This window comes from Leptodactylus fuscus, chromosome 4, assembly GCF_031893055.1.
Source record: "Leptodactylus fuscus isolate aLepFus1 chromosome 4, aLepFus1.hap2, whole genome shotgun sequence".
NCBI classification, from domain to species: Eukaryota; Metazoa; Chordata; class Amphibia; order Anura; family Leptodactylidae; genus Leptodactylus; species Leptodactylus fuscus.
This window is the reverse complement of record NC_134268.1, coordinates 194,742,377-194,768,731: the sequence shown is the minus strand read 5'-3', so window position 1 is coordinate 194,768,731 and position 26,355 is coordinate 194,742,377. Positions and strand designations below refer to the sequence as shown.

Here is a 26,355-nt window from a genome sequence, read left to right as displayed (position 1 = left end):
CTATAATGGGGCTCGATATTCGTTGGAACAGTCGAGTTTTGAGGGGATACTCGAATCGAATATCGAACTTCGAACATTTCACTGTTCGCTCATCTCTATTAACTACACATAAAGTGCATCAAAATAAATACATCAAAGACCGGTGCAGGGACAATCTGCTATGCACAAGAAAGTATGAAGGGTATACAGTATTCGGGGGATATTGTCACTCCTTAGGGAGAGACCACCATATAGGTGTGTGGAGACTTGTTAAGCCTTTAGCACTCCACTTTGCAAGGAACTATGGGAAGAATATGCAAATCCGCCTTCCATGATGTAATTAGGAAGACAGTTGCTGCCTCATTGTTGCAAACCAATAGAGGGCGCTCACTGGAATGTGCAAGCCTGTCTTAAGACAGGATTCCAGTGAAATAACCCAATAATGGCTTCTCCCTTTAGCCTCATGCCCGACCTTCCAAGAGGCCTTTGTTTAGCAATGACGCTGGGATTATTACAGGCTTGCACATTCCAGTGAGCGCCCTCTATTGGTTTGCAACAATGAGGCAGCAACTGTCTTCCTAATTACATCATGGAAGGCGGATTTGCATATTCTTCCCATAGTTCCTTGCAAAGTGGAGTGCTAAAGGCTTAACAAGTCTCCACACACCTATATGGTGGTCTCTCCCTAAGGAGTGACAATATCCCCCGAACCCTGTCTAAGCCTCTCACCTCTACCAGGTTATAGTCCTCTCTACATCGGGCTGATGAGATCCAACCAGATCGAAACAGCTGTCCTCGATTGAGAGACTATAACCTGGTAATAATCCCAGCGTCATTGCTAAACAAAGGCCTCTTGGAAGGTCGGGCATGAGGCTAAAGGGAGCAGCCATTATTGGGTTATTTCACTGGAATCCTGTCTTAAGACAGGCTTGCACATTCCAGTGAGCGCCCTCTATTGGTTTGCAACAATGAGGCAGCAACTGTCTTCCTAATTACATCATGGAAGGCGGATTTGCATATTCTTCCCATAGGGTATACAGTATACATCAAGACCATGTAAGAGCAAGAAGCTCTGTGCAAACAAGTGTACAGTGGATGCAAATATATAGAGACTAAAGAGTAAGGGGGCGTTCACACTACAGTCAGTGTCCAACAGGTAGTGTCCGCTCCTAGTGTCCGTTCAAAATCTGGCACAGACATTAGGAGCGGACACTAGCTGTGTCCGTGACACTTGTCATTCATTTAAATGGCGATCGGGTGCGTTCTTTTGCACTCCGTGCCCTTCCTTCACTGTCCGCATGTAAAGATGTCCGACTTCTCAAGTGGACAGAAAAACCCAACATGTAGGTTTTTTCTGTCCGCTTGAAAAGTCGGACATCTTTACATGCGGACAGTGAAGGAAGGGCACGGAGTGCAAAAGAACGCACCCGATCGCCATTTAAATGAATGACAAGTGTCACGGACACAGCTAGTGTTCGCTCCTAATGTCCGTGCCAGATTTTGAACGGACACTACCTGTCAGACACAGACGGTAGTGTGAACGCCCCCTAAGCATACCAGTCCAGGAAGGTAAGGTCCAGTAAAGTAAACAGATTGCAGCAGTGTATATACAAAGTAATATCTATGGCTGAAGGTGGAGTCTCCTATCGTTATAAATTAAACTTAAAACTAAATTAGGCACCAATGTAAAGATAAAGGACAGAAATGAACATGATGTTAAAGGGATCTTATCATTAAAACTCAATTGTTTGTCCTAACACATCGGAATAGCCTTAATAAAGTTTCTTCTTCTCCTACCTTTACATGTCTTCTCCGCGCTGCCGTTCTGTAGAAATCCCAGTTTTCGTCTGTATGCAAATGAGTTCTCTCGCAGCACTGGGGGCGTCCCCAATGCTGCAAGAGAAATCTCCAGCGCCGCCTCCATCTTTTTCAGGAACGGGTCTTTTTCTTACAGCGCTGGCCTCAAACTTGTAGGCCTTGGGCAAAGCCAACTGTGCATGCCCGCCGGCCACAAGAAAATTACAATACTGTGCAAGCGGCCATTTTCTTGTGGCCAGCGGGCATGTGCAGTCGGCTGCCCGAGGCCTATAAGGTTGAAGCCACTGCCGGAAGAAGACCCGTTCCTGAAGAAGAAAGAGGCGGCGCTGGAGATTTCTCTCGCAGCATTGGGGACGCCCCCAGCGCTGCGAGAGAACTCATTTGCATACTGAGGAAAACCGGATTATATACTGAACGGAGACGCAGAGAAGACATCTAAAGGTAGGAGAATAGCCTTTCTTAAGGCTATTCCAATGTGTTAGGGACAAAACTGAGTTTTAATGATAGGATCCCTTTAAGTTACGTGAACAGACCCTCACCTCCCACCCTTTGGCTACCATATGAACAGGACGGCTCCAACCGCGCGGAAGCTGGCCTGCCAGAGAAAAGGTATGGGGTTGGTGGGGATCAGATCTGGGGTACTAAATTTAACTTTGAGGGGGCATCACAAACAGCTGATCGGTATGGGCTCTGGGTTTTGAAATCCAAACAATCCTATCCTGTGAATCAGTATGAAAAATCGATTTGGAACACCTTTAATAAATTCCCCCAATGTGAACAATCCCTTAACCCTGTGCAGAGCGTTTATGACAAAACTCTTCAGTGCAGATGTGTGAGGTCTCCTCTACTACCCCACTACTCAGCGCGGCACAGGCAGGGGCCATGAGGCAGCGCAGACCCCCCCCCCTAAACTCAGAGACTGGTTATAGTTTGAATTTGAGCAGCAGTCGAAGCTCCGCCCCCTCATGGGAAACAAGTTCAGGCCACACCCTCAGTCAGACGTCACGTGATTGACAAGCCAACCAGCCAACAGGTGTCCTAGTAGCAGGGGGCGTGCCGCTGCGTGCTACGTCTCTCCAGAGGGCGGAGCCTAGGAACACGCGCGTGACGTGGTGAAGAGGTCAGGGGGCGGGGCGATGCTTGTCCTGGGTTATCGTCGCACATGTCGCGCTAAAGACGCTTCGTGTAGCTGAAGTCGGTTGAGAGTGCTCCGGTTATTGGACTAAGAGCCTCTGTGTAGCGCTCAGTGCAGGGGATCAGCACACAAGGCGGCGCGGGCGGGCGGTGGCGTGTAGTGTGCAGGGCATCGGCAGATGGTGAGACGGTGGTCCGGGATTCTGATTGGCTGAGACATGTTGTGGGCGGGGATAGTGGGCGGAGCCCGTTCTTTCCTAGGTCTTGGCAGTGGCGGCTCCAGACTGCGGGCAGTTCTGCGGCAGAGTGTGAGGCGTGCGGGGGATAGCAGGTAAGAAGTGGGCCAGTACACTAGCGCCACACGGGGGAGATGGCCAGGGGTGGGAGTGTTCCAGTGCAAGTTCATGTGTGGGTGCATGACAGAGTTTAGGGGTATAGTCACATTGGACGTTTTTTTGCGTCAGAATTAGCGTGAAGTAATGCCTGCTACAGCCTGCTATTGTTTGTAATGAGAAACTGTAACATAGTTTGTATGGACTCAATATTCTGCCAAAAACAGCAGGTGGTCACATGTCTGTACTTTGTGCCTAGAGGTAGCGGTCACGGGCGGCACATGGCGGCCTCATTCACTAACCCAAAATGTTTGTTTTGGTACCGTGTTAGCCAATGGTTATGAAATATGAAAAAAAACAAAAAGACTTTGCAAGTCTTCAGTAGGTGATACCTTTTTTAATGGCTAACTCATAATGATGACAGAATAATCTTCTGTCATCATTATGAGTTAGCCATTAAAAAAGGTATCACCTACTGAAGACTTAAAGTTTTTTTTGTTTTTTTTCATATTTCACTAACACAAGTGAAGGAATCGCAGGGTGAGCAGGTGATATTCGGTCGCACGACTGGAGTACCGGCCAAAGTCACCTAAAAACTGCAACGAAAACTCAGGCCGCACCGATCAAATTTTCTCCATAGATGTCAATACAAAGAAATACAATTTTTTTTCACTGTGTGTTGTTGCCATGTGATTGTCGCCTAAGGCCCTGTTCACATCTCTTAACAATAGCATTCCTTGTTGACTTTAATATTAACAGCTTATGCTGTGGATTTTCCTCATTGAAATCTGCACAGAAAATCTGCACGTAATCCTGACTGTGTGCATGTACCCTAAAAATATACCTGTCCTATAGTGTGGGGGGGAGCGATGCTCTAAAACTAGTGCAATGGAGTTGTCTATGGCAACCAGTCAGGTCATTGCTTTCAACTTCCAAGGGCCACACTGGACAGCCAGCTAGTATTGTATGTAATTGAGCATGGACCCCCGCTGATCAGCTCTTTGAAGGGGCTGTGTTGCAAGTGAGAGCATGGTGACATCATAGTGGTCATGCAGTGTAATTACAGTCGTCCCATTTACTTTGATGGGATGAGGCTTTAGTTACATGATAGGGATTCTGTAAACAGAGAAGGGGTCACGGTATCCAGCACACAGCTGTTCGGTGCAGTTTTGGGTATCAGACTCCCACTGATCTTTAGCAGGCCACCACAATTGTGTTCCCAGATTCTATGTGACCCAACCTCAGGGTTTAGCAGCCCTTTCTGGGGTCTCCAGATGTTACTTTCTGTCGGTGACTTGAGATTCGGCTGTTGTTCTGTTCTGTTTGCCTCCTACTAAACGCAACTCTGTTGTTCCAGCAGTCAGAGATACAGAGCAGCCATGCCTGAGGTCAACACCGACGTGCTGGATGAGAAGCAGGTTCAGCTGCTGGCGGAGATGTGTATTCTCATCGATGAAAACGACAAGAAGATCGGAGCAGACACCAAGAAGAATTGTCACCTGAATGACAACATCGACAAAGGTAAAGCGAGTGCCGAGGCCTGGCACAAGGATGATCCATTGTAGAGTGAAGGAAATGTTGGGAGGTGAAGGTGACCTTTCTGGTATCCGTGTGTCATTTGTGGCTTTCCCTGACCCACATTGAAATGAATGGGCAGAGCCATAAATACGGACAGGTATAGGACCTGCTCCAGACTTTGCAGCTTTTCACTACAGCCTGGATGCGCATTTGCAAAAACTGTGGACAGAGACTTAGGCCAAGGCCTCACTTTGCGGCAATTAAGTTTTCGGATATTTTTTGCCTGCTGCAGAAGTGTAGCGAAAAAACCACTGTGTTTTATAGAACCCGCAAAGTGAATGGGATTTTGGTTAGGCCTTGTTCACATCAGTGTTCATATTCCATCCGGGGGAGTCCGCTTGAGGACCCCTCACGAACTGAATATCGAATGCAGCTGCAACCGGTGTGCCAGTGAAAACGCACAGACCCCATAGACTATAATGGGGTCCGTGTGCTTGCGGACAGGAAAGTAGTTCACAATCTACTTTCTTGTCTGCATGATTTGTACGGGCAGCACACGGACCCCATTATAGTCTATAGGGTTCGTGTGCTTTCACTGGCACACCGCTTGCAATTGCGTTTGGTATTCCGTTTAGGAGGTCCCCGTGCGGACTCCCCAAACGGAATACTCAACGCAGAGGTGAACGAAGGGTTGGTCTCATCCACACATTGCAGGAAAAAAGCTGTAAGAAAAGTTGCTTTCTACACTACGCAGCATGTTAATTTTAGCTGCGGAATTGTCATCGGTTTCCCTATGGATTTAATTAGGGAGGGAGAAAAACGCAACAAAATCTCCAGTGTGTTCTGCTACGTCTACATGGGGAGGAGATTCTTTTTGGTGATCAGTGGGGTTAGGTAAGGAAATTTTCGTTGGGAACCCATATACAGTACTACACAGGTCCTGACTGTATATACTGCAGTGACTGCTTAGATCTTACAGATTGTTAATCCTTAGGCAAATATTTGCAATAGAAAAGTGACCTCGTTTAATTTCTCTTCCCTCAGGCCTGCTCCACAGAGCGTTCAGCGTCTTCTTGTTCAACACAGAAAACAAACTCTTACTACAGCAAAGATCAGACGCTAAAATCACCTTTCCAGGTATGTAACACGTTTTATTTATATAGCGCCAACTTATGCTGCAGCACTTTACAAATGAAAGGGTTAAAGTACAGACAAAATGAGACATTACAGAGTTAGGCCCAGTTCACATCTGAGTTCGTGTTTCCATTCGGGGAGTCAATGTGGAGACCCCCGAACAGAAACCTATACGCATAAAAAACGGTTACCTAAGGAAACCTGTGGACCGCATAGACCATAATAGGGTCCGTGTGGTTTCTTCACGAAACATACAGATAGAAAAGTGCTGCTTGTAGAACTTTTCTCATGTTTCATGCGTAAACCGAGCAGAAACCCCATTATAGTGTATGGGGTCCACGGATTTCCCAGGTAACCGATTTTTTTTTTTTTTTTATACACGTTCACATCTGCGCCCGGTCTCCGTTCTGCAGGTTTCCGTTTCCTGCACAAAACAGAGGCAGGAGACGGAAACCTGCAGGACTCTTTCATACCCATTCATTTGAATGGGTTTGAAAGCTGTCCGGCCGTGAGTGCCGGTGAGCGTTTTATGCTCTCCGCCGCGAAACCGTTTTTTTAAATCCGGAGTCGGACATGCAGTACTCTGTGTCCGGATTTTAAAAAAAAAAGGGTTTCGCAGCGGAGAGCATAGAACGCTCACTGGCGCTCACGTCTGGACCCGGTGTGTGGTTTCTGTCTTCTTGCATGCAGAAGATGGAAACCACAGAACAGAGACCCGAACGCAGGTGTGAACCTAGCGTCAGTTTCCGTTCAGGGGGCCCCCAGTGGACTTTCCTAATGGAAACCCGAACGCATATGTAACCTGGCCCTAATAAGTCAATTCATTCAAAAAGAGTGAGGACCCTGCTTGCAAGAGCTTTCAATCTATGAGGTATAGGGGGTGCCCATAGCATTGCTTATACCATGGACCAGCCATTTGTATAATAAAAGTACTAGAAAAATAGCACAAAACTAGAATATTCCTATACTAGACAGTACAGGCCTCTGTGCATTACTGAGTCTCACACATCAGGATACTTTTATAGCAGTGACATTTTCACTAGTCAGTCAGATGCTTCATATATTTCTGAAATGAAGTATTGCTGAATGTAAGTGCCCCATAAAATCCAGTTTATAGGGCAATTACCAGTTTAAAGTGGTTATACAAGAATTGGTGTGTTTTTTGTTTTTTTTTCCCCCCACCCCTTCCTGGAGGAAAGGTGAAGGGTGTTCTTGGGTCTCCCACTACTGTCGAGGCTCGTCGTGCCCCCGGGGTTGTTCTGGGAGAAGTCCTCACTGCAGGTGACCACTTAGGCCACTCATCAGCCTAAGGAAAGGACCCAGGATGTCACACATATACATCACTTATGATGACCTGGATCATAAGAAATAAGTGATGTATGTGTGTGACATCCTGGGTCCTTTCCTTAGGCTGATGACTGGCCTAAGTGGTCACATGCCGCAAGGACTTCTGCTGTAACAAGCCCGGGAGCTCCTGAACCAGACGTTGGTGGGAGACACCGGAGCACTATGAACAGGGGAGCATGTAAAAGAACTTACTGCAAGGGGAATTTAGAGCTAACTGATCAGTGAGTGTCCTACTGCAGGGACTCCTATCTGTCCTTGTGACTGACAGCGTTTGGGCCAGTGGTTATTTATTTTAGTGATCTACCATAACAGACCGGAATACCCTTTTAACCCCTTAGAGACACAGCCCAAAAGTGACTTAAGGACCAGGCCTCTTTTTTCAAATCTGACATGTGTCACTTTAAATGGCGATAACTTTGAGACGCTTTAACTTACACAAGTGATTCTGAGATTGTTTTTTCGTAACACATTGTACTTCATGTCAGTAGTAAATTTTCGTCGATATGTTTTGTCTTTAATTATGAAAAAATAGGAAATTTGGTGAAAATTTTGAAAAAAATGCAGTTTTCAAACTTTGAAATTGCAAGCCTTTCAAATAGAAAGTCATACTACCCGAATTTTTTCATAAATATAATTAACCATGTCTCTGATTTATGTAGCAATCAAATTTTAAGCACCCTTTCATTTTTTTCAGATATTATAAGGCTTACAAGTCAAGCAGTAATTTTCCAAATTTTCAAGAAAATTTCCAAAACACATTTTTCAAGGGACCAGTTCAGTTCTGAAGGGAACTTGAAAGGCCTCTCTAATAAAACACCCCAAAAGTCACCCCATTCTAAAAACTGCACTCCTGAAAGAATCTAAAACAGCAGTTAGAAAGTTTCTTAACCCTTTCAGCATTTCACAACAATTAAAACAAAATGGAAGTCAAATTTACATTTTTCAATTTCTGTCACTAATATATTCATTTAGCCCTAGAATTTACACATTTACTAAGGTTTAAAGGAGAAACTGCACCCCACATTTTGTTACACAATTTCTCCCGAACACGACAATACCCCATATGTGCTGGTACCCTAATGTACGGGCACACGGTCGCTCTCAGAACAGATGGAGCACTAATTGGATTTTGTAGGCCAGATTTTGCTAGAATATTTTTCAGGCGCCATGCCCCGATTGCAAAGCCCCCAAGGTGCCAAAACAGTGGAAAACCCCAAAATGTCACCCCATTTTGGAAACTAGACCCCTCAAGGAATTTATCAAGGGGTATAGTGAGCACTTGGACCCTACAGGTGTTTCACAGATTTTTTTACCATTGAGATGTGAAAATGAAAAATTACTTTTTTTATAATAAAATGTCACTGTAGCCCCAAATTTTTCATCTTCACAAAGGGTTAAAGGAGAAACTGCACCCCACATTTTGTTACACAATTTCTCCTGAACACGACAATACCCCATATGTGCTGGTACCCTAATGTACGGGCACACGGTCGCTCTCAGAACGGATGGAGCGCTAATTGGATTTTGTAGGCCAGATTTTACTAGAATACTTTTCAGGCACCATGTCCCTTTTGCAGAGCCCCCAATGTGTCAAAACAGTGGAAACCCCCAAAATGTCACCCCATTTTGGAAACTATACCCCTCAAGGAATTTACCAAGGGGTTTAGTGAGCCCTTTGACCCTACAGGAGTGTAACAGAATTGGCCCAACAAAAGGAAAAGTGACATTTTTTGCTATAAAATGTAGCTTTAACCCCAAATTATGCATTTCCACAACGGGTTAAAAAAGAAAATGCACCCCACAAATTGTCAAGCACTTTGCCCCAACTACAGAAATGCCCCACATGTGGATGTAAAGTGATGTATGGGCACACTGTAAAGTCCAGAGCTGAAGGATCGCTATTGGGATTTTGGAGGGCAAATTTAGCTGAAATCTGTTTCAGGCACCATGTTGCATTTGGAGAGCCCCTGAAGTGCTAGAACAGTGGAACCCCCCCCCCCAAAACGACCCCATTTTGAAAACTAGACCCCTCAAGGAATTTATCAAGGGGTTTAGTGAGCATTTGGACCCTACAGGTGTTTCACAGATTTTTTTACCATTGAGATGTGAAAATGAAAAATTACTTTTTTTCCAATAAATCGTCCATTTAGCGCCATATTTTTAATTTTTGCAAGTACTTAGAGAATTAAGAGCCCCCCACAATTTCCCCTGAACACGGCAATACCCCATATGGGATCATAATCTGCTGTATGGGTACATGTTGGGGCTCAGAATGGAAAGAGCGCTATTTGGATTTTGGAGGGCATACATTGCTGGAATAGTTTTGAGGTGCCATGTCGCATTTGCTGAGCCCCTAAAGTATCAATACAATAGAAACCCCTAAAAAGTGACCCCATTTTAGAAACTACACCCATCAAGGAATGTATCAAGTGGTATTATGATTTTGAGACTAAAAATGCTTCCCAAAATTTGAAATTTTTAAAGAAATATGCCATTTTGGTATCCAATGCATTGCACCCACTTTGTATTGTCAGAGACCTGCACTCCTAAAACTATTAAGTGGGCGATCCCGAGGGGCAAAAAATTTATATATGTGGGTATAAACTGCTGCTTGGGCGCACAGCAGGGCTCAGAAGGGAAGGAGCACTGCGCTTTATAGCTTTTGGGGTACAGATTTAGAGGGACTTTCTGGGTGCCATGTTGTTTTTGCAGAGCCCTGGAGGTGCCAGTAAACTGGAATTCCCCAAGAAGTGACCCCATTTTGTAGGGGAAATTTTAGAGTCTCTGCAAAAGTGCCATGGCATCCAAAAACCAAACCGTCTAAGTCTGTGCTCCAAAAACCAAATAACCTTCTTCCCTTCTGTGTCTGGCTGGGCCCTAATATCAGTTTATACCCACATATGACATTACGTACGTTATCCGGGGTACACCAGTGTCATACATGTGCCCTAATATCAGTTTATACTCACATATGACATTACCCCGGTTACACCAGTGTCATACATGTGTCATACATGTGGCATAAACTGCAGTTTGGGCGCACAGCAGGGGGCAGAAGGGAAGGAGCGCGATGCGGCTTTTGGAGTACAGATTCAGATGTTTGGTATCTGGACGCCATGTCATGTTTGTAGAGCCTGTAAGGTACCAGAAAAGTGGATTCCCCAAAGGAGTGAGCGCAGTTTGAAAACTGCACCCCTAAAAGAATTTATCAGGGGGTGTAGTGTAGTATTAGTATCCCGGACGTGACTGCACAGCGGATGGCGAAGAGGGAATGTATAAGCGGTGCGGAGGACATTGCAGACACTAAATTCCCTACTGTACCCCCAGTAGCTCCTATGATTGGGGGAGTCACACTGGGGTCACTTTGGGGGTCACTTCTGGTATATTTTCCCTCGTAAGCTCTAAATCCGGGGTGTCCCCTGATATTCGCTTGCACAGCTTATACATTCCCTGCCTGCCGCACCCAGTTGTGTTCTAATGATTTGGCGATTTTGCGGGTTTTTGTCTTCACATTGGTAGAGGCTATATTTTCTTTATTTTTCTGCTGACGTGGCCATATAAGGGCTTGTTGTTTGCGGGATACGATGTATTTTGTAATGACACCATCTTGGGGTGCCTAAAACTTACTGATTACATTTTATTAACTCTTTTTTTGCTGGATTTAAAAGAGAAAAAATCAATTCTGGTATTGAGTTTTACCTTTTACATTTTTCGCCATGCAGCGTACAGTATAAGTAACATGTGACCTTTATTCTGCGGGTCGGTACGGTTACGGCGATACCTCATTTATGTTATTTTTTTATGCGATACTAAGTCTGCAGAACAAAAACAGATTTGGGGACATAAATCAGTGATTTTTGCATCGCCATCTTCTGAGAGGCGTAACATTTTTATTTTTCGCTTGACAGTGTTGGTTGAGGGCTAATTTTTTGCGGGACAACCTGTGCATTTTATTGGTACTAATTTGGGGTGCATATGACTTTTTGATCACTTTTTATAGCACATTTTGTAAGGTGAGATGGCGAAAAATCACTACTTCCGGCGGGTTTTTTCCGTTATTTTTTACCGCCGTTCACTGTGTACATTAAATATTGTTTCAGTTTTGTTGTACAGGTTGTTACGGACGCGACAATACCAAATATGTATTGTTTTTATTAATTTTTTGTGTTTTTTTTTACATAATTCATTTTTTATAGAAAAAAAGGGATTTTTGGGACTTTATAACTTTATTAATTGTTTTCAAATACTTTATTTTTTTTTTACACTTTTTTTTTTACTTGTTCTTGTGTCCCTATGGGACACATGGATCAGTGATTGCATGTATGCATGCAATCACTGATTCTCTACTGTAGACTGAGACACAGGCTGCAGTGACAGCCTGCACGTGTCTCACTCGAGAAACAGGAAGTGAGCTGTGCGGACGGCACAGACTCACTTCCAGAAGACGCCGGGAGCACCAGGTAAGTAAGTGAGTGCTCAGGGCTGTCTGGGGTCACTAACCAGACCCCAGACTACGTATTACAGATACCGGCACCCCCCGATCTCGCCGCGGGGGGGGGGGGGGGGAGAGATCGCGGCACCCTTTGTTTGCGGTGGTCATGTTTGACCATCGCAATCAAAGGGTTAAAACCTCCGATCGCTAAAAGTACCGACCGGAGGTTATGGAAAAGGGTGATAGCTGTCAGTAACAGCCATCACCCAGTTCCGATTCCGCCCGCTCAGCTAGTGAGCGGGCGGAATCACCATGACGTACAATTACTTCATGGTGCGCGAAGTACCTCGCGTCCATGACGTAATAGTACGTCAAAGGTCGCTAAGGGGTTAATATAATATACGGTTTTATTAAGCCAATGTGTTTGTGTTTTGATTTATAGTAATTCCTGTTTTCCGGCCTAGGTTGTTATACAAACACGTGTTGCAGTCACCCACTCAATACCCCCACAGAAATTGAGGAAGAAGATGCTATAGGAGTGCGACGGGCTGCACAGAGACGGTTGAAGGCAGAATTAGGAATTCCTATGGAGCAGGTACAGTATTTTGTAGTGTTTAGATATGCCATTGTGAATCTGTAGGGAGACTGCTGCTGTAGTACGACAGTCTGCCGAGAGGACAGATCTGTTCCACAGACACTATGGCCTACCTTCACGAGGACTGAATAAATCCTCCTCATTGAGTCTCTACATTAAACCAGTGTCAGAAGATAAAATTACATGAAATTCTCCTAAATATATTATTAGTAAATTTCTTAATGCAGAAGTTTGTGTATTTGGTATATAATGATGGCCGCCTGCACATTGATAGCGACTTATATTCACTTCCAGGTAACACCCGATGAACTTCGGTATCTCACCAGGATTCACTACAAAGCTCAGTCGGACGGCATCTGGGGAGAACATGAGATAGATTACATCCTGTTTGTACAGAAGGACGTTGCCGTCGATCCTGACCCCAATGAGATCCAAAGCCATTGCTACGTGTCAAAAGAAGAACTGACCCAGTTATTAGACCGGGCCAAGACGGGAGAGGTGAAGATCACCCCTTGGTTCCAGCTCATTGCAGATACTTTTCTATACAAATGGTGGGATAACCTGGAGAATCTGAAATCCTTTGAGGACCATGATAAAATCCATCGAATGTAAATGGCGGCAGAAAGAGACTGACTAAACTGTGTGACGTCCATGTGGTGGGCGCAGTGCTGCTACTGCCTAGAGGACACATGCCTTTAACACACGGGCGAGTACTGAAATTCAGTGGTAGATAGAGAGGGGAAATAATTAACCTCTGAAGTGCTGTCTGTCCAAATAGAAGAGGAAAAATTTACTACAACAAAATGTCTTTTTTCAGGAATTAATTGAACCCTTGCAATGATTGTTTTTTTATGTGTCTATTACAAAAAAAAGTGTCCTAATATCTGAATTAAAAACTAGATACAGTTGCTTGGTTTTAAAAGAAATGGAGATGTTCACTTTCATATTTGTACTGCCCTGGGCTGTGTATATATTACATTTTAATCCAAAACTTCACATCTACATACACTAGGAAGAGTTCCTATTGTACAACTGTGATGGAAGGCTGCAATAGTTCCCACTGTACAATTGGGTATGTTGTCCATGGGCAAAAAAAGAAACTTGTGTATGCACATGACCGACCGTGTGTCTGCGTGCCGTCATCTCTCAACAGGCCCATTCACCTTCTTCCCTGAGTCTAGCCACAAAATGGACATGATAGGTCCCATAAACAGGCTCATGATACAACATGTGCATGGGGACAATACAATGTAATGTAATGGGTGATGGTGTGCAAAGAGTTAACAGAAGGACAGGGAGCTTTTCCTGGCTTATGTGCAGTGTGCTCATAGACTATAGCAAGTGGTTGGTAGGTAGTGTATGTGTATAAAATATATATAATTTTTTTTTTTTGTGCTGGAAGTCTATAGCAGATGTACACAACTGCATATATAATGATTTTCTAAAAAGAGTTCTGGCTAATCACTTGGCACACCATCCCCTCCCCCTCTAGGGTCCTGCTGTGGGGGGATTGCACTGGGTTAGACATGTAATGGTTTATGGCAAGACATTAAAGGAAGTCTTGCTGCTCACACCACTACCATGTCCAACTCGGACCACACCATACAGTGAAAGTAGATTCCTCCCGTTGCCATGACATCACCCATCCTACTCGAAAAGGAAGAATGGTGATCCAGGAAGCTGAAGGCCCCGCCCCCAGTGCACCAATTGCACGATTTGCATAACTTTGTCAACACAACCACATGACGGCTTATTCTTTATATGATGAGTTGTACTTTTAGCACGCATCCATATATACCGTATTCTTCGGACTATAAGACGCACTTTTTTCCCCCCCCCAAATTTGGGGGGAAAAGAAGGGTGCGTCTTACAGTCCGAATGTGGCCGCCCAGGTGCCGGGGCCTGAGACATCGCTACGTTCCTGCCCTGCATGAAGCCAGCAGGAGTGATGCTGCTATTCCCGGCGGGGGGACGGAGGAGCGGAATGTCAGCATCGTTCCTGCCGCTGCTGGCTTCATGCAGGGCAGGAACGTAGCGATTCTTACATTACTTTTTGTGTGTGTATGTTCACTACGTGGCTACAACACCATGTGAGAGAAGGTATTGGGGGTGGTAGACTACCTTTATTATACACTAGCATTTGCCCGCGACTTCGTCCGCGTGTCGTTTTTGGCAATGATCGACTGCATGTCTGCTGTTGCACATGTCTGTATGTAAGCATGCCGCCACTCCCGGACGCCCTATTTCCCAATGCCGCCTCCTCCTCGCCATAAACCCTCCAGTCTTCCGGACTACTCACACACACCAGGTACACCTGATACACTGTGGGTGCCGCACACAGCCAAGTTGCATGTTCGCGAGTCTCCGTAGATGCGAGTAGCCAGCGTCTTCAGTACACACACACATAACGGCCAGGTGACACATGTGAGACGCCGTGCACAGCAAGGCCGCATGTCTGCAACTTGTTGGAGCCTCGAGCAGCCGCCGTATCCTCCGCCACTCACACCGATCAGCAACAGCCGAAACACATTGTGGAGCCGCACACAGCAAGGCCGCATGTTCGGGAACTCTCCGGAGCCGCGAGCAGCCGCCTTTTTCTCCAGCGTGCAGTGTCCATGTGCCTGCCCACACAATGACCCGAAGCTATCGGTGCAGGGCTTAAGGACCTGGGATGATGTCAACTCAGGCCCTTCAGCTGAGCGCGGACAGCATTCCAGTGTTTGCGGTCGCGCTGTCTGGCCATTTAGCAGCATAAAAGGCAGCCTATGTTTCCTTCTAGGGTCCAAGCTAGGTATGTGCCAAATGTCAGCCAAATCCGTGCAGCGGTTTGGCCGTGACTGAGAAACAAACATCCAAACACACAAACTTTCACATTCATACTATTAGTAGGATTTCTTTGTCCCTCCACATTCATGAGAAGGAAGTAAAAAATAAGAAGCTGAAGTTATATTCTGTATCCATAGATTTGTCAAAGTAGCAGCAGATGCCATCAGAGGAAATCTTGAATATTTTCCTAATTTCATCAAAGGGATCATCTGTTTTATTCTCTATGAAAACCTTAGTTATGCAAACCAACAAGACACACACAATCGAGTTGTTTTATTGATCTTTGTAAGCAAATAAGACAGAATACTCCATCTATGGTTTTCTTTAGATAGAGGTTAGGTCCCCGTTTCCAGAGTCAATGTTGAATAAAAATCAGATGTTGTACATTTCACTTTGACATCTGGACGCATCCATCCTGGAAACCTTCTGATGTTACTCTTATAAACCAAGAAGGACAAGGCCTACTCTGAGGGGTGAAGCTCAGTCCGAGAGATTGATAAAAATGGCGATGTAAGTCCTGTTGTTAGACTAGGACACCCTTATCTTCGGTCCGTGGTGCCGGATTTCCTCTTGCCAGCCAGTAAATGCTTGGGCTTCAGATCAAACACGTGTCTGTCAGCCTCTCCTTTCTTGCCCATTCTGTTCATTTTCCTCTGTGACTTCTTCATGATCTTCTTTGCTTTCTTGGCCATCTAACAAAAAAATAAATAAATATATACTTCAGAAATCCAGTTTGACACCTTGTCCAAATTGAGCCAACAGATGTGATAGTTCATATTTATGAAGACTGGCATATAGAACGTCAGTCTTAATAGCACTGGCAGAAGAGACGCCACAAGGGGGTGGAAACATTCATAAATATGGCCGCTCTTTCGCTGGGCCGTACACCTGTCAGGGAATTGGCTTAAAATTATATTAAAATCTACCGCAACTCCCACTATGCTTTCATGAAAATAGCATGGGAGGTGTAAATTAAATAATAAATTTTCACCAAAGACTGAATGCCATGGGGACAGCCTAAAGTAATGTAATTGTATCAGTATTCCCCAGTCATCACTTCGGTCTTCCCTTCAAACGCTGCAACGCTAGATTTTTAATACAATGTGAACGTATCCATGTACAGCCATATAGGTCTCGGAGATTGGAATATCCCTTTAAGCACTGGACAATCTTTTTACGTTAACCAGTCGTGAGCAGTAAATAAAACAGCACCTACCTTTGCATCACGGACACCAGACTGATCCCTTGGGGGTTTCGAGTTGCTTCGGCTGCGAGTGACAGATGTCGGTGGTTCGGACTCGTCACGTTTACGCTTTCTTTGTAAACTTCTGGATCTTGCTTGTGCTGCATAGTGGGTCTGAAATGACAGGTACAAATCAGAGAACTCGTATAGGTGGTGATACGACAATGTAATAATAAGACATTGCTGACAATCTGCTGACAAACCAGGGGTAGGCAACCTTCCGCACTCCAGCTATCGTCAGACTACAACTCCCAGCATGCATACTTACTCTGGAACGGAGCATGTTGGGGGGTATAGTGTCACAGCAGCTGGAGTAACGACAATTGGTGGCCCCTGTTCTATTCTATTTTCATCATAGAAAGGGAGAGGGTGTGTCTTTTGAGACTAGGTTTTCCACTAGCATCCTACCCTTAGTGTACTGCTTAGGGCAAGCACTTAAATACGTATTTCAATGTCTCTTGAACAGCACATGAGCTCCATAAGCAACAGTCAGCCAAGTGCTAACAGGATATAAAAGCAAATATTTGCTCTTGGAAATTACTTAAAGGGACACTCCACTCAAAACCAGAGATGCCCATGTGCTAGTCTTTCACATGCACTTTTCCTTGCTGCTTTTATCGCTATAGATAAGGCTGGAGCAGTTGCCTGGGTACAGTATAAATCAGGCTCCGGTGATGATTAAATCTATGGAAAGCCTCTGTATGTGACACCTATAATAGGCTTCAGCAGTTCTTGTAACATGAAATTACAGGGATTGCACCAAACAATTTTTCACAAGGGAGACAGAAACTATCACAGTTACTACTGATGATCAGACAGCTCCTGTCACACAGTTATAGTGAAGTAGATCACTCATCCAGTCATCGTAACTGTATTCTGTACAAACTCCTAGCATAGCTTTTAGAGAATATAGAACGAGAGGAGGAGAACTGCAATGTCCTCCTAGCAGGCAGAGAAGGTACTGTCTCTAGCTGCCCATGTGATGCTGTGCTGAAACAACATGGGAAAGACCACAGAACACAGTAAAGATATTACGGACAAGTTTTAGCATGTGATGTCAGATTAAAATTAAATCTGCTTACCTCATCCCCCTCAGCCATATCAAGCCCAAGATCACTCATCTCCTTCTCTAATGTCTTGCGTTGCACCTGTTAAAACACATACAATATCTTTATTAGTATAACTGCAATATTAAAAACTTTCAATCTGATCTTTCCACTATTTGTTTCCATCAATGTCATCCCATAGGGTCAGTTATATTAACTAACTATAGTAACTTGTGAAGACTTTGACACCTTCATGAGCAGTTCTTCATCACCGTATATCCTATCCTACTAATATTATAAATGTGAAAGTTTGTGTGTTTGGATGTTCGATGTGAACGGATTGAGGTGAGATTTCCCACATACCTAGATATTCATGAGGAAGGAAATAGACTACATATTAGCTCCCACACACCACCGGAATTCCGCCCACCACCTGTGCACCACCGGTTCGGTGAGTACAACGGGCTGTTTGCCCCAAAGCCTGGCCGCGACGCCCTGTAGCCGGCTCCGGGTAGTCAGCTGCGGGGGTTGGGAGCTTTGAGAGTGCGTGCGGTTGTGGGTGAGGGTGGTTTTGGGGGATGGGGGGGTGGGGGTACAGAGGTGGGGGCTGGGGTCAGGGGTGGTCCCGCAAGGGAACTGTGCTAGGGGGCCCCGGCGGGGGCGTTTGTGTGGGTTGAAACAGCGGGGGCCGTTGTCGCGCTCCACGCTGGTGAGGCGTGCGGGCAGCAGCGGGTGCACCACGGCAGGTGAAGCACATGGACGCGGGAGTGCATGCAGGGGAGGGGTCCAGGTGCATTGAGGAGCGTCGGGCTGCGGGTGCGCTGGAGGTGGATAGCGCAGGGAGGGAGGGGGCTGTGGACGAAGTCGCGGGTAATGCTAGTACTGTATATATACTGTATACTTCACTGAACACAAGTATTTCTTTATATATAGCCTTCACGTGATCCCATCATGTTACAATGCTGTATAATCCTCAATATAAGAGACACTCACCTTTTTCACAGTCCTGGGGAGCCGTGGCCCATGAATATCTTTTTCTCTTGAGGCAAGAACCTTTAGTTTTTTCTTCTCTCGAATTTGCTGAGCAAGCTGGCGAATTTCTAGCGTTTCTTCGTCCTCGCTTTCATCATCGCTGTCATATTCTCCAGCTTGTTCCTTCAGCTCCTCCTCTTTTTCCAATTCCTCTAATTTCTAAGAGTTAATATGGACACGGGACAATTATTTTACACCATTGTATCAGCAGGACAAGAAAAAATCCTTCCTGTTGGTCTTCACCTAAACACCCCCCCCTTAATATATAAGTAACCCCACTATAAGGTGTTTTCCCAAATATGAAAAGGGCAAAAATAAACAAAGTTTTCCATGCAAGCGACCTGCAAACAGCAGCCTATGTCACAACTTCCTGGACATCTGTGAGTAGGATTTGGACGAGTTTGTGCTGTGTCAATAGTATCAATGTATTACAATTTAGAAGTTAAAAATTCTATTTCTAAGAGTACGTTGACATGGTGGAATTTTAGGTGACCTTCTGAATCAAGAGCCTTGCCATTTATTTATTTGGGCTGTAACAAATCCTTTATCAAGTCAAACACATGCACTTACCTTCATTATATCAGGATCGATGTAATCTGCAATGTTATGTCCTTGCCAGATCTCTGGTATTTTGTCATGTTTCTCTGATGGATTCATTAGATCCCAATATTCTAGAAAGAGAAAGTTTAAGGGTAAAAACTTACGCATGACTAAATAAAAAGTCCTGCATACATGGCTCTTTCCTCCACTGCTTCCTGTTTAACAACTGACTCCCCAAGGATCCCATTATAGTCAATGGGTCACTATATTAGCAGTCCACCTGCCCCTCAAACAGACCAGGACAATGGACAGCCGACGATAGCGTAAACTTAGCATAACGAGGCACTTACTCTGTAGATCCAGGATATAGTCATCGCCCATCTCCATCTCAAGGTCTCTTTCCTAAAAGATACCAAGAGAAAAAAATGTTAGGGCCAAATTCACATGTTCTGGCCTTAGAATTCTGTCCATTCCACACCCACTGAGAAAAGGGAACTCACCAATCTCTTCTTTGGAGCATCGGTATCCATACGTTTCTTTCTTGTTAAAGCGCCATCTGGAATGAAAGGTGGCCTGTCCTGAAACCAATGAGACATTTATTTAGGTTACAGCAGTTTATAGAACATTTCCTCATTGACAAACTATGATATAACATACAAGCAGACGTGTAGGATTAGCTGACGCTCACCTTTTCGTCTCTCTTAGCTGGTACTGCCAGGTGCAGCCTGTTGAGAACATCATTGACTTTGTTCCCCTTCATCTTGGTTTCCACTCTATGAGCCAGCAGTCTGTCACAAGCCTCGGTCTTTACTTGTATGACGCCTTCCTCTGTGAGGGTGCTGGTCTCAATCACTGCTAGGCCTTCATTCTCCAAGTCCTTGAAAATTTTCTGAATAAAACACCATCTTGTTACCTTTTATTTCTATAAACTGCAGCATCAATACAATACAGAGAAATTGTACCGACTGTCCCATTTATCTACACATCCCACCAAATATCATTTATGTTTATGAACAGACTTGTAACCTATATACCCTGCTGCCATAGCATGAGACAAGCCACAGGGACAACTTAATAGGGAAACAGTCAAGGCGATTTGGGACGCTTAATGATTCACAGGTCCCGTGAAACCAAAGAAATAAATCTTGGCTTCACTACGCATGTGCCAAAGGTCTGGCACTAGCACAGTGAAGCCAAAGAGTACTTGGAAGGTTGAAAGGTTGTTTTTTTTGTTTTTGTTTTTTTTCGTTTGAAAGGACACGACTGGTGATGGCTCATACAGTTTTAAGTTTGTGTAATGACAGTAACCTCTATTACAAAAGTGTCTGACCCCTGTATAAGCAATGCCGCCCCTGCTACCTCTTGTGTCACCCCCTCTACCTCATAGATTGTAAGCTCTTGTGAGCAGGGCCCTCAGTCCCATTGGGTGAAGTGACTATTTCTTTGTAATGTATCTCTTTGTCTGTACTTGAACCCTACAAGTTGTACAGCGCTGCGGAATATGTTGGCGCTATATAAATAAAATGTATTATTCTTCTTAGGTATTGGAGTTGTCTCGCAACCACCACCTATCCCCTAGGAAGACAATAAGTGTTGCTGTGGTTCCCGTACTTCCCAGTCACTAGCAGGACATGGGTTCTGTATTCCACATGCACACGGTCACTGCACTCAGTCTATGGTACTGGCGGCGGTAACCGAGCACAGCGCTCAGCTACGTTCATCAGCCCGCAAGACGTTGAATGAAGCGACAGCATACGTGTGCACCATCGCTCCATTCAAACAGGAAACAAAGTGGAGTCCAACGTACTTGTTATTGGCAGGAAAACCTCTTTAATATCTTTACTGATGGTTTTCAGTACAAACCATCAAACCTGTAAAGGATTGAGCAGAATTTGGCACTACTAAGTTTTATAGGATTTCCATATCCTTACCTGTTGTTCCTCACTCAGCTCTGAGACACGCTTCACATCACACTTATTCAGGACAATGATGAGAGGCTAGGAGGAAACAATAAGATGATTTAGTTTCACTTTCCTTTCTTATAGTCATTTCCAGCATCTGACAATAGGACTCACTTTATTGGAGAAGAGAGGACGGATATTGTTGAAGAGCTCCAGCTGCTGCTCCAGGTTGTGTCCACACTGCTCGGATACATCCATGACATACAGGACGGCAGCCCGCAGGTGAGCCAGGGCAGTGATGGCTTGCATCTCTATGGTGTTTCTCTCTTCCAGGGGGTGATCCAGAATACCAGGGGTGTCCACTACCTGTAATGTGGTGACAAGTAAGTCAGTGATCTAATAGTTTAATCTATCAGATCATTTCCTAAATCATGTAAAGAGATTAAACATGTGCTGATAAAAATCACTGAGAATTGTAGAACATTATATCCTTGGCTGGGTAAGCACCTGCCATCATGAAACTTACCTGCCAGCGGAGGTATTTGTAATCCATGTGCCCCACAAACAATGACTTGGTAGTAAAGGCGTACGGCTGCACCTCTACATCTGCTCTGGTTACCTGAAAAACAAAGCACCATAAAGCAATTACAAAAGAATCACTGTCTTACTATTCCCTGATATTATGCAAAAACCTAATACTGACTTTATAGCATAACATATGAAAAAACTGGCAGGCCCCGGCCATGTACTATCTTCTATTATCAGCGGACTAATGTTCATGCTGCTCACCATGTTATAACACAATTGCAAATCTAAGTTGATGAGAAATTAGAATCACCTTATTTATAAAGCTGGATTTGCCGACATTTGGGTAGCCGCAGAGAAGCAGGGTACGTGTGTTGGGGTCAATGCTCGGCAAACGGGACAGATGTTGACGCACTGTAAAAAGACAAAAGTTTACAAATCCAAAATATTTTACTGTAAGTAAGAAGCAAGGCTTATAATGGAGAATTAGGATTGAGATCTGGAGAGTTTCCTAGTCATGGACTCAAAATTTTATTGTTTTCTTCACGAGCCACTTAGTCCTCACTTTTGCCTTGTGATGTGGCGCTCCATCATACTGGAGAAAGCCCCCCCCTTCTCCTCCAAGTGGTCAAACACCCAGAAATCCCTTGGATAGGGGAAGGGTCTATAGTAGAGATGAGCAAGTACTGTTTGGATCAGCCGATCCGAACAGCACGCTCGCATAGAAATGAATGGACGTAGCCGGCACGCGGTGGGTTAAGCGGCCGGCCGCCGTCAAAGCGGAAGTACCAGGTGCATCCATTCATTTCTATGGAGCGTGCTGTTCGGATCGGCTGATCCGAACAGTACTCACTCATCTCTAGTCTATAGTGGACAAACTCCTTTAATATCCCCAGAAACATCTAGATGCCCTTACCTTGCTCCAGGTATTCCAAGCTCTGTTTCTGCCTCTTGATAATGGTGCACATGCGCCCCAGCGCTGCCCTCTTTAGCTGTTTGCAACGGTATAAGGAGTCTCCATATTTCATCAACCTCACATAATCCTTGGCCACACTGAAACATAAGACAAGAAAGTCAGAATAGCTCGGTGAAGACATTACTGTACAAGGGTGTAGATGTGAAAGTGTAATCCTCACTTGTCCACGAGGTTCTTGGCGATGTTTATTTGCCCCAGTGCCAGCTTGTAATGGTCCTTATCATAAAGGACGTTCATTAAATCTGCATAAAATGGATGGACGTCCTATAGAGGGAAAAAAGAAAGATAGCAGAATAGTCAGGATATAGGAATCACTAGCCGGTTGTATAAGGGCACTTATAAGAGGACTTCTCATCTCATCCATATTTCCCTACCTGCTGATCAGTGGTGGTGCTACTCTGGTCATGAGCATGGGGCTGTCCTGAATGTAGCGGTGGTTGGACAAGCACACCACTTATTTCTTTCAATGGTGGCCTCTAGAAATAGCCGAGCACTGTTCTATAGTTAATGTCAAAGGGCCCATTGAAATTAGCGGGGATGTGCCTTTCCAACCACCACGATCCCACTGATCTTGTGATAGGGATAAATTGATAAGATGGAAAAATTCCAATACTGCGCGACTTATTCCAACATATGGAAAATCTAAACATCGACTTACATCCAATTTAGGGAAATCTGTGAGGATCTGAGAGAGGCGGTCATGGTAATTCTGCTGAGTGAACTTCACTTTTCTCATATAGAACTGGCGGATCCTGTTGATCTGATAATGTTTGTGGATAACCGTTGGGGTTTTTCTTTGGGTCTTTGACAACGTGAGGTCTATGAAGTCCTGCAAGATACAAGCATGAAGGGTTAATGGATCCAACATTCAGAACGGCATTGTGATGTCTGGACGATACAGACCGGTCGATATAAATCCCAGGGCTGTGGGACGCCCCCATGACCTAATGTGAGCCAGAGGTTTAGAGAGTGGTTTTATTCTTCTTACTGGCTGCTACTATTACAGGGGGCGCTATCGAGTAGGTTTACTATAATATTTCACTTATGGATTAAAGTTTTCTATCATTTATCATCATCATAGTAAGAAGTCAGAAGTTTTGATCAGTCGGGGGTGGGTGCTGAGACCCCCACCAAACACTACAACCAAAGGCAGAAGCTCTACACTGAGTTGGTGGCCTTTTGTTAATGGCTCATCCTGGATCTTCCTTGGAGAGTTAAGCATGTGGTGTATGGGCTCAGACCAAGGTGTGTACACTGCCCAAGCCTCTCTCTCTTTCTGTAGACCAATCAGAACCAATAGCACAGCGATGACATCCCTTTATTTTAGCAATAACTGGGGTCTCAACATCTGGACCCCACTGATCAAAACGTCTGACAAAGTCTGATAAAATATACAATTAAAAAGAACCTGTCAGGTTGATTTGGGACATGGGAAGGGGGGTTTAGTGTCCCCAATTGCCCTGTTTGAAATCCACCCATGGCCGCATTTTAGATAAAAACCTTTATAGTGACCTAAAGAGGAGTCCAAGGAGTCTCATCATGTCTGCCCCCGGCACCAGGGCAGTTCTTTACTGAAATCAGAAGAGTGCACCCCGGCTTCACAGCGCAGGTGCTAGAGGTACGGGGTATTCACACTGAAGCCGAGGTGTACTCCTCTGACCTCAATGATGAACTGCCCCGATGTAGGTTCAGTATAAAGGTTTTTTATTTTTATTGTGGGCACGGATGGCTTTACAACTTGCAGCCCATTTAGTGACCCAAATCGCCCTGACTGGTTCTCCGCAAAGTCAAAACGTTGTGTGAAAAAAATTAACAGTAATTAAAACACCTGCAGATACTATATCTTTATGGAGGGGACAATGTGGCTGAGCCTCTGGAGCATGCAAGGGTACGGAGGATGGCTAGAGCACGGGTGGGAACGTACGGCTCTCCAGCTGTTGCAAAACTACAACTCCCAGCATGCACACTTGCTCTGCTGTTCTTGGAACTCACATGGAAGTGAATGGAGCATGCTGGGAGTTGTAGTTTCACAGCAGCTGGAGAGCCAAAGGTTCCCTATCCCTGGGCTAGAGGGTCACCATTCCAGCGTGCAGCAGCGTTGGGGAGTGGGGTGTCACACTAGCGGCACCACTGCGGGGGCGAACAGCCCAGTGCCACTTACCACTCAGGCAGACATGACTATTATGTAGTCCTTGGCACCAGGGGGATAGCTATAGGGGGTGCAGCAGTAGTGATCATCACTGGACCCCATGGATCCCACTCTCACATAACATATATGGCTATTCTACATAGTATTTAGGGACCCCACTACAGATTATGCATTGGGGCACAGGAACTTTAAATGTCACCCCTGCTTCACACGTTGGCTGGTACATCCTCTAGCTATCACAGGTAGATCACTGAGACTGGCATAGAAATATACAGGATCTGATTTATGCCTAATAGGAGCACACCAATCATATCATAACCCATCTAAATGTACAGGAGGTGAGAAACAGCGCCACAGCTGCCCACAGGTCATATACGGAATTGCAAAGTAGGCTGAGCTGCAATTATACATAAAACCTGTAAAAATGTGTGGCGCTGTGTTGTGAAGAAAACAAGCAGCCATGATGTTCCTAATTCCGGACAACCCCTATCCCATATATCCCATGCATACAGCTGTCCTAGCGGGATCCAGACTAATATCAGGCCATTTATGGCCCGACGACACTTCACCCCGACTACAGACTCATTGTGAGTGACTGCAGTAATATGAGAGACCTATGAGGTATCACATTGCCGGCTGACACCGGAGAGCACAGGCTGTACATGGGGTGTAGGACACACGTCTGCCCCCTCCACGTGTCTCTCCTGCGGGGCTGCTCCCACTACTCAGGCCCCAGACCCCTCACATACTGACGGCCACACACTGCCGTAACCCCCGGACCCTGATCACACACCTTAGCGGGCGGCACCACCGTGATCTTCTTGAAGTTATAGAGCGCCATGTCTGCGGCCCGTCCTGTCCCGGCCCGAACACAGCGGAAAAGGCAGGAAGAGAGCACATGCGAAGGGACGGAAGCGGAAAGGCAGGGGCGAGGCCAGAGACGCCATCTTGGATATGGGCGAATTTACCCATAGCGTCTGGAGCACGTGGTGCCATGCCTGCAGATTGTTCTCTGGTCTCATTCACATGGCACGTTTTTCTTGAAAGGTTAAAGCTCCAGTATTTTCCTGAAGCAGATGTGCCTTTGTTGACAGTCATTTTTTTTATTATATGTATAATAGTGTTTACATATACCAGTTTTTTTCTAAACAAAAATGTTTTGTAACCTGACATGCCTGGCAAGATGGCCGCTGCACCCAGGAGAACACTGTGATGGCTGCACATCCGCTATTCACCTCTATGGGAGTTATGGAAACTCTTGTTATCCATGTAGGTGAGGGTCCCAAAGGTGGGCCGTGCATCTAGCAGACATCTATGGTGGATCATGTAATACAGGCATGTGCCAGATGCTCCAAAATGTAGCTACTCCCCATTCTCACTTATAGAGGGATGGGTGGTCCCAAGCAGGGGGAAGAAAAAAAAAAAACGCAGAAAATATTTTTATTGTAACACTAGCCTCTGCCCACTTTGTCTGCATGTTGTTGGCGTCAATGATCTGCCTATACAGTGGGGCAAAAAAGTATTTAGTCAGTCACCAATAGTGCAAGTTCCACCACTTAAAAAGATGAGAGGCGTCTGTAATTTACATCATAGGTAGACCTCAACTATGAGAGACAAAATGAGAAAACAAATCCAGAAAATCACATTGTCTGATTTTGTAAGAATTTTGTTTTCAAATTATGGTGGAAAATAAGTATTTGGTCGCCTACAAACAATCAAGATTTCTGGCTCTCACAGACCTGTAACTTCTTCTTTAAGAGTCTCCTCTTTCCTCCACTCATTACCTGTAGTAATGGCTCCTGTTTAAACTTGTTATCAGTATAAAAAG

At 45.0% G+C, this 26,355-nt stretch overlaps 2 protein-coding genes across 3 annotated transcripts; one reads left to right on the top strand and one right to left on the bottom strand.

Moving 5' to 3' along the window:
- The first annotated feature begins 2,926 nt into the window (after nt 1–2,926).
- Nucleotides 2,927–13,215, top strand: IDI1 (isopentenyl-diphosphate delta isomerase 1). 2 transcript variants are annotated; one of them, XM_075271556.1, is made up of 5 exons: nt 2,927–3,262; nt 4,624–4,784; nt 5,826–5,918; nt 12,159–12,289; nt 12,584–13,215. In XM_075271556.1, the coding sequence occupies exons 1-5, from the start codon at nt 3,150–3,152 to the stop codon at nt 12,899–12,901; spliced, it is 816 nt and encodes a 271-aa protein (XP_075127657.1). In that variant the 5' UTR covers nt 2,927–3,149; the 3' UTR covers nt 12,902–13,215. The 2 variants fall into 2 exon arrangements, with proteins under 2 accessions (XP_075127657.1, XP_075127656.1); XM_075271555.1 differs by having other exon boundaries at nt 4,621–4,784.
- A 2,158-nt stretch (nt 13,216–15,373) lies between these two features.
- GTPBP4 (GTP binding protein 4) lies at nt 15,374–25,428 on the bottom strand. Its single transcript, XM_075271554.1, has 16 exons — nt 25,321–25,428; nt 23,037–23,207; nt 22,539–22,642; nt 22,319–22,455; nt 21,716–21,816; nt 21,404–21,496; nt 21,052–21,243; nt 20,908–20,973; nt 19,665–19,865; nt 19,477–19,554; nt 19,327–19,378; nt 19,007–19,107; nt 18,398–18,595; nt 17,441–17,506; nt 16,332–16,472; nt 15,374–15,807 (listed from the first exon to the last, which is right to left on the bottom strand). The coding sequence occupies exons 1-16, from the start codon at nt 25,366–25,368 to the stop codon at nt 15,655–15,657; spliced, it is 1,902 nt and encodes a 633-aa protein (XP_075127655.1). The 5' UTR covers nt 25,369–25,428; the 3' UTR covers nt 15,374–15,654.
- Nucleotides 25,429–26,355: the final 927 nt, after the last annotated feature.

What these genes read in the sequence shown, in the direction of transcription:
- IDI1 (XM_075271555.1), top strand. Translation starts at nt 3,150, where the DNA reads ATGTTGTGGGCGGGGATAGTGGGCGGAGCCCGTTCTTTCCTAGGTCTT. An exon ending in GAATGACAACATCGACAAAG is followed by an intron (nt 4,785 to 5,825) that starts GTAAAGCGAGTG and finishes CTCTTCCCTCAG; the next exon opens with GCCTGCTCCACAGAGCGTTC. An exon ending in TAGGAATTCCTATGGAGCAG is followed by an intron (nt 12,290 to 12,583) that starts GTACAGTATTTT and finishes ATTCACTTCCAG; the next exon opens with GTAACACCCGATGAACTTCG.
- GTPBP4 (XM_075271554.1), bottom strand. Translation starts at nt 25,368, where the DNA reads ATGGCGCTCTATAACTTCAAGAAGATCACGGTGGTGCCGCCCGCTAAG. An exon ending in ATGCTCCAAAGAAGAGATTG is followed by an intron (nt 19,379 to 19,476) that starts GTGAGTTCCCTT and finishes GGTATCTTTTAG; the next exon opens with GAAAGAGACCTTGAGATGGA. An exon ending in TCCCCAGGACTGTGAAAAAG is followed by an intron (nt 17,507 to 18,397) that starts GTGAGTGTCTCT and finishes GTGTTTTAACAG; the next exon opens with GTGCAACGCAAGACATTAGA.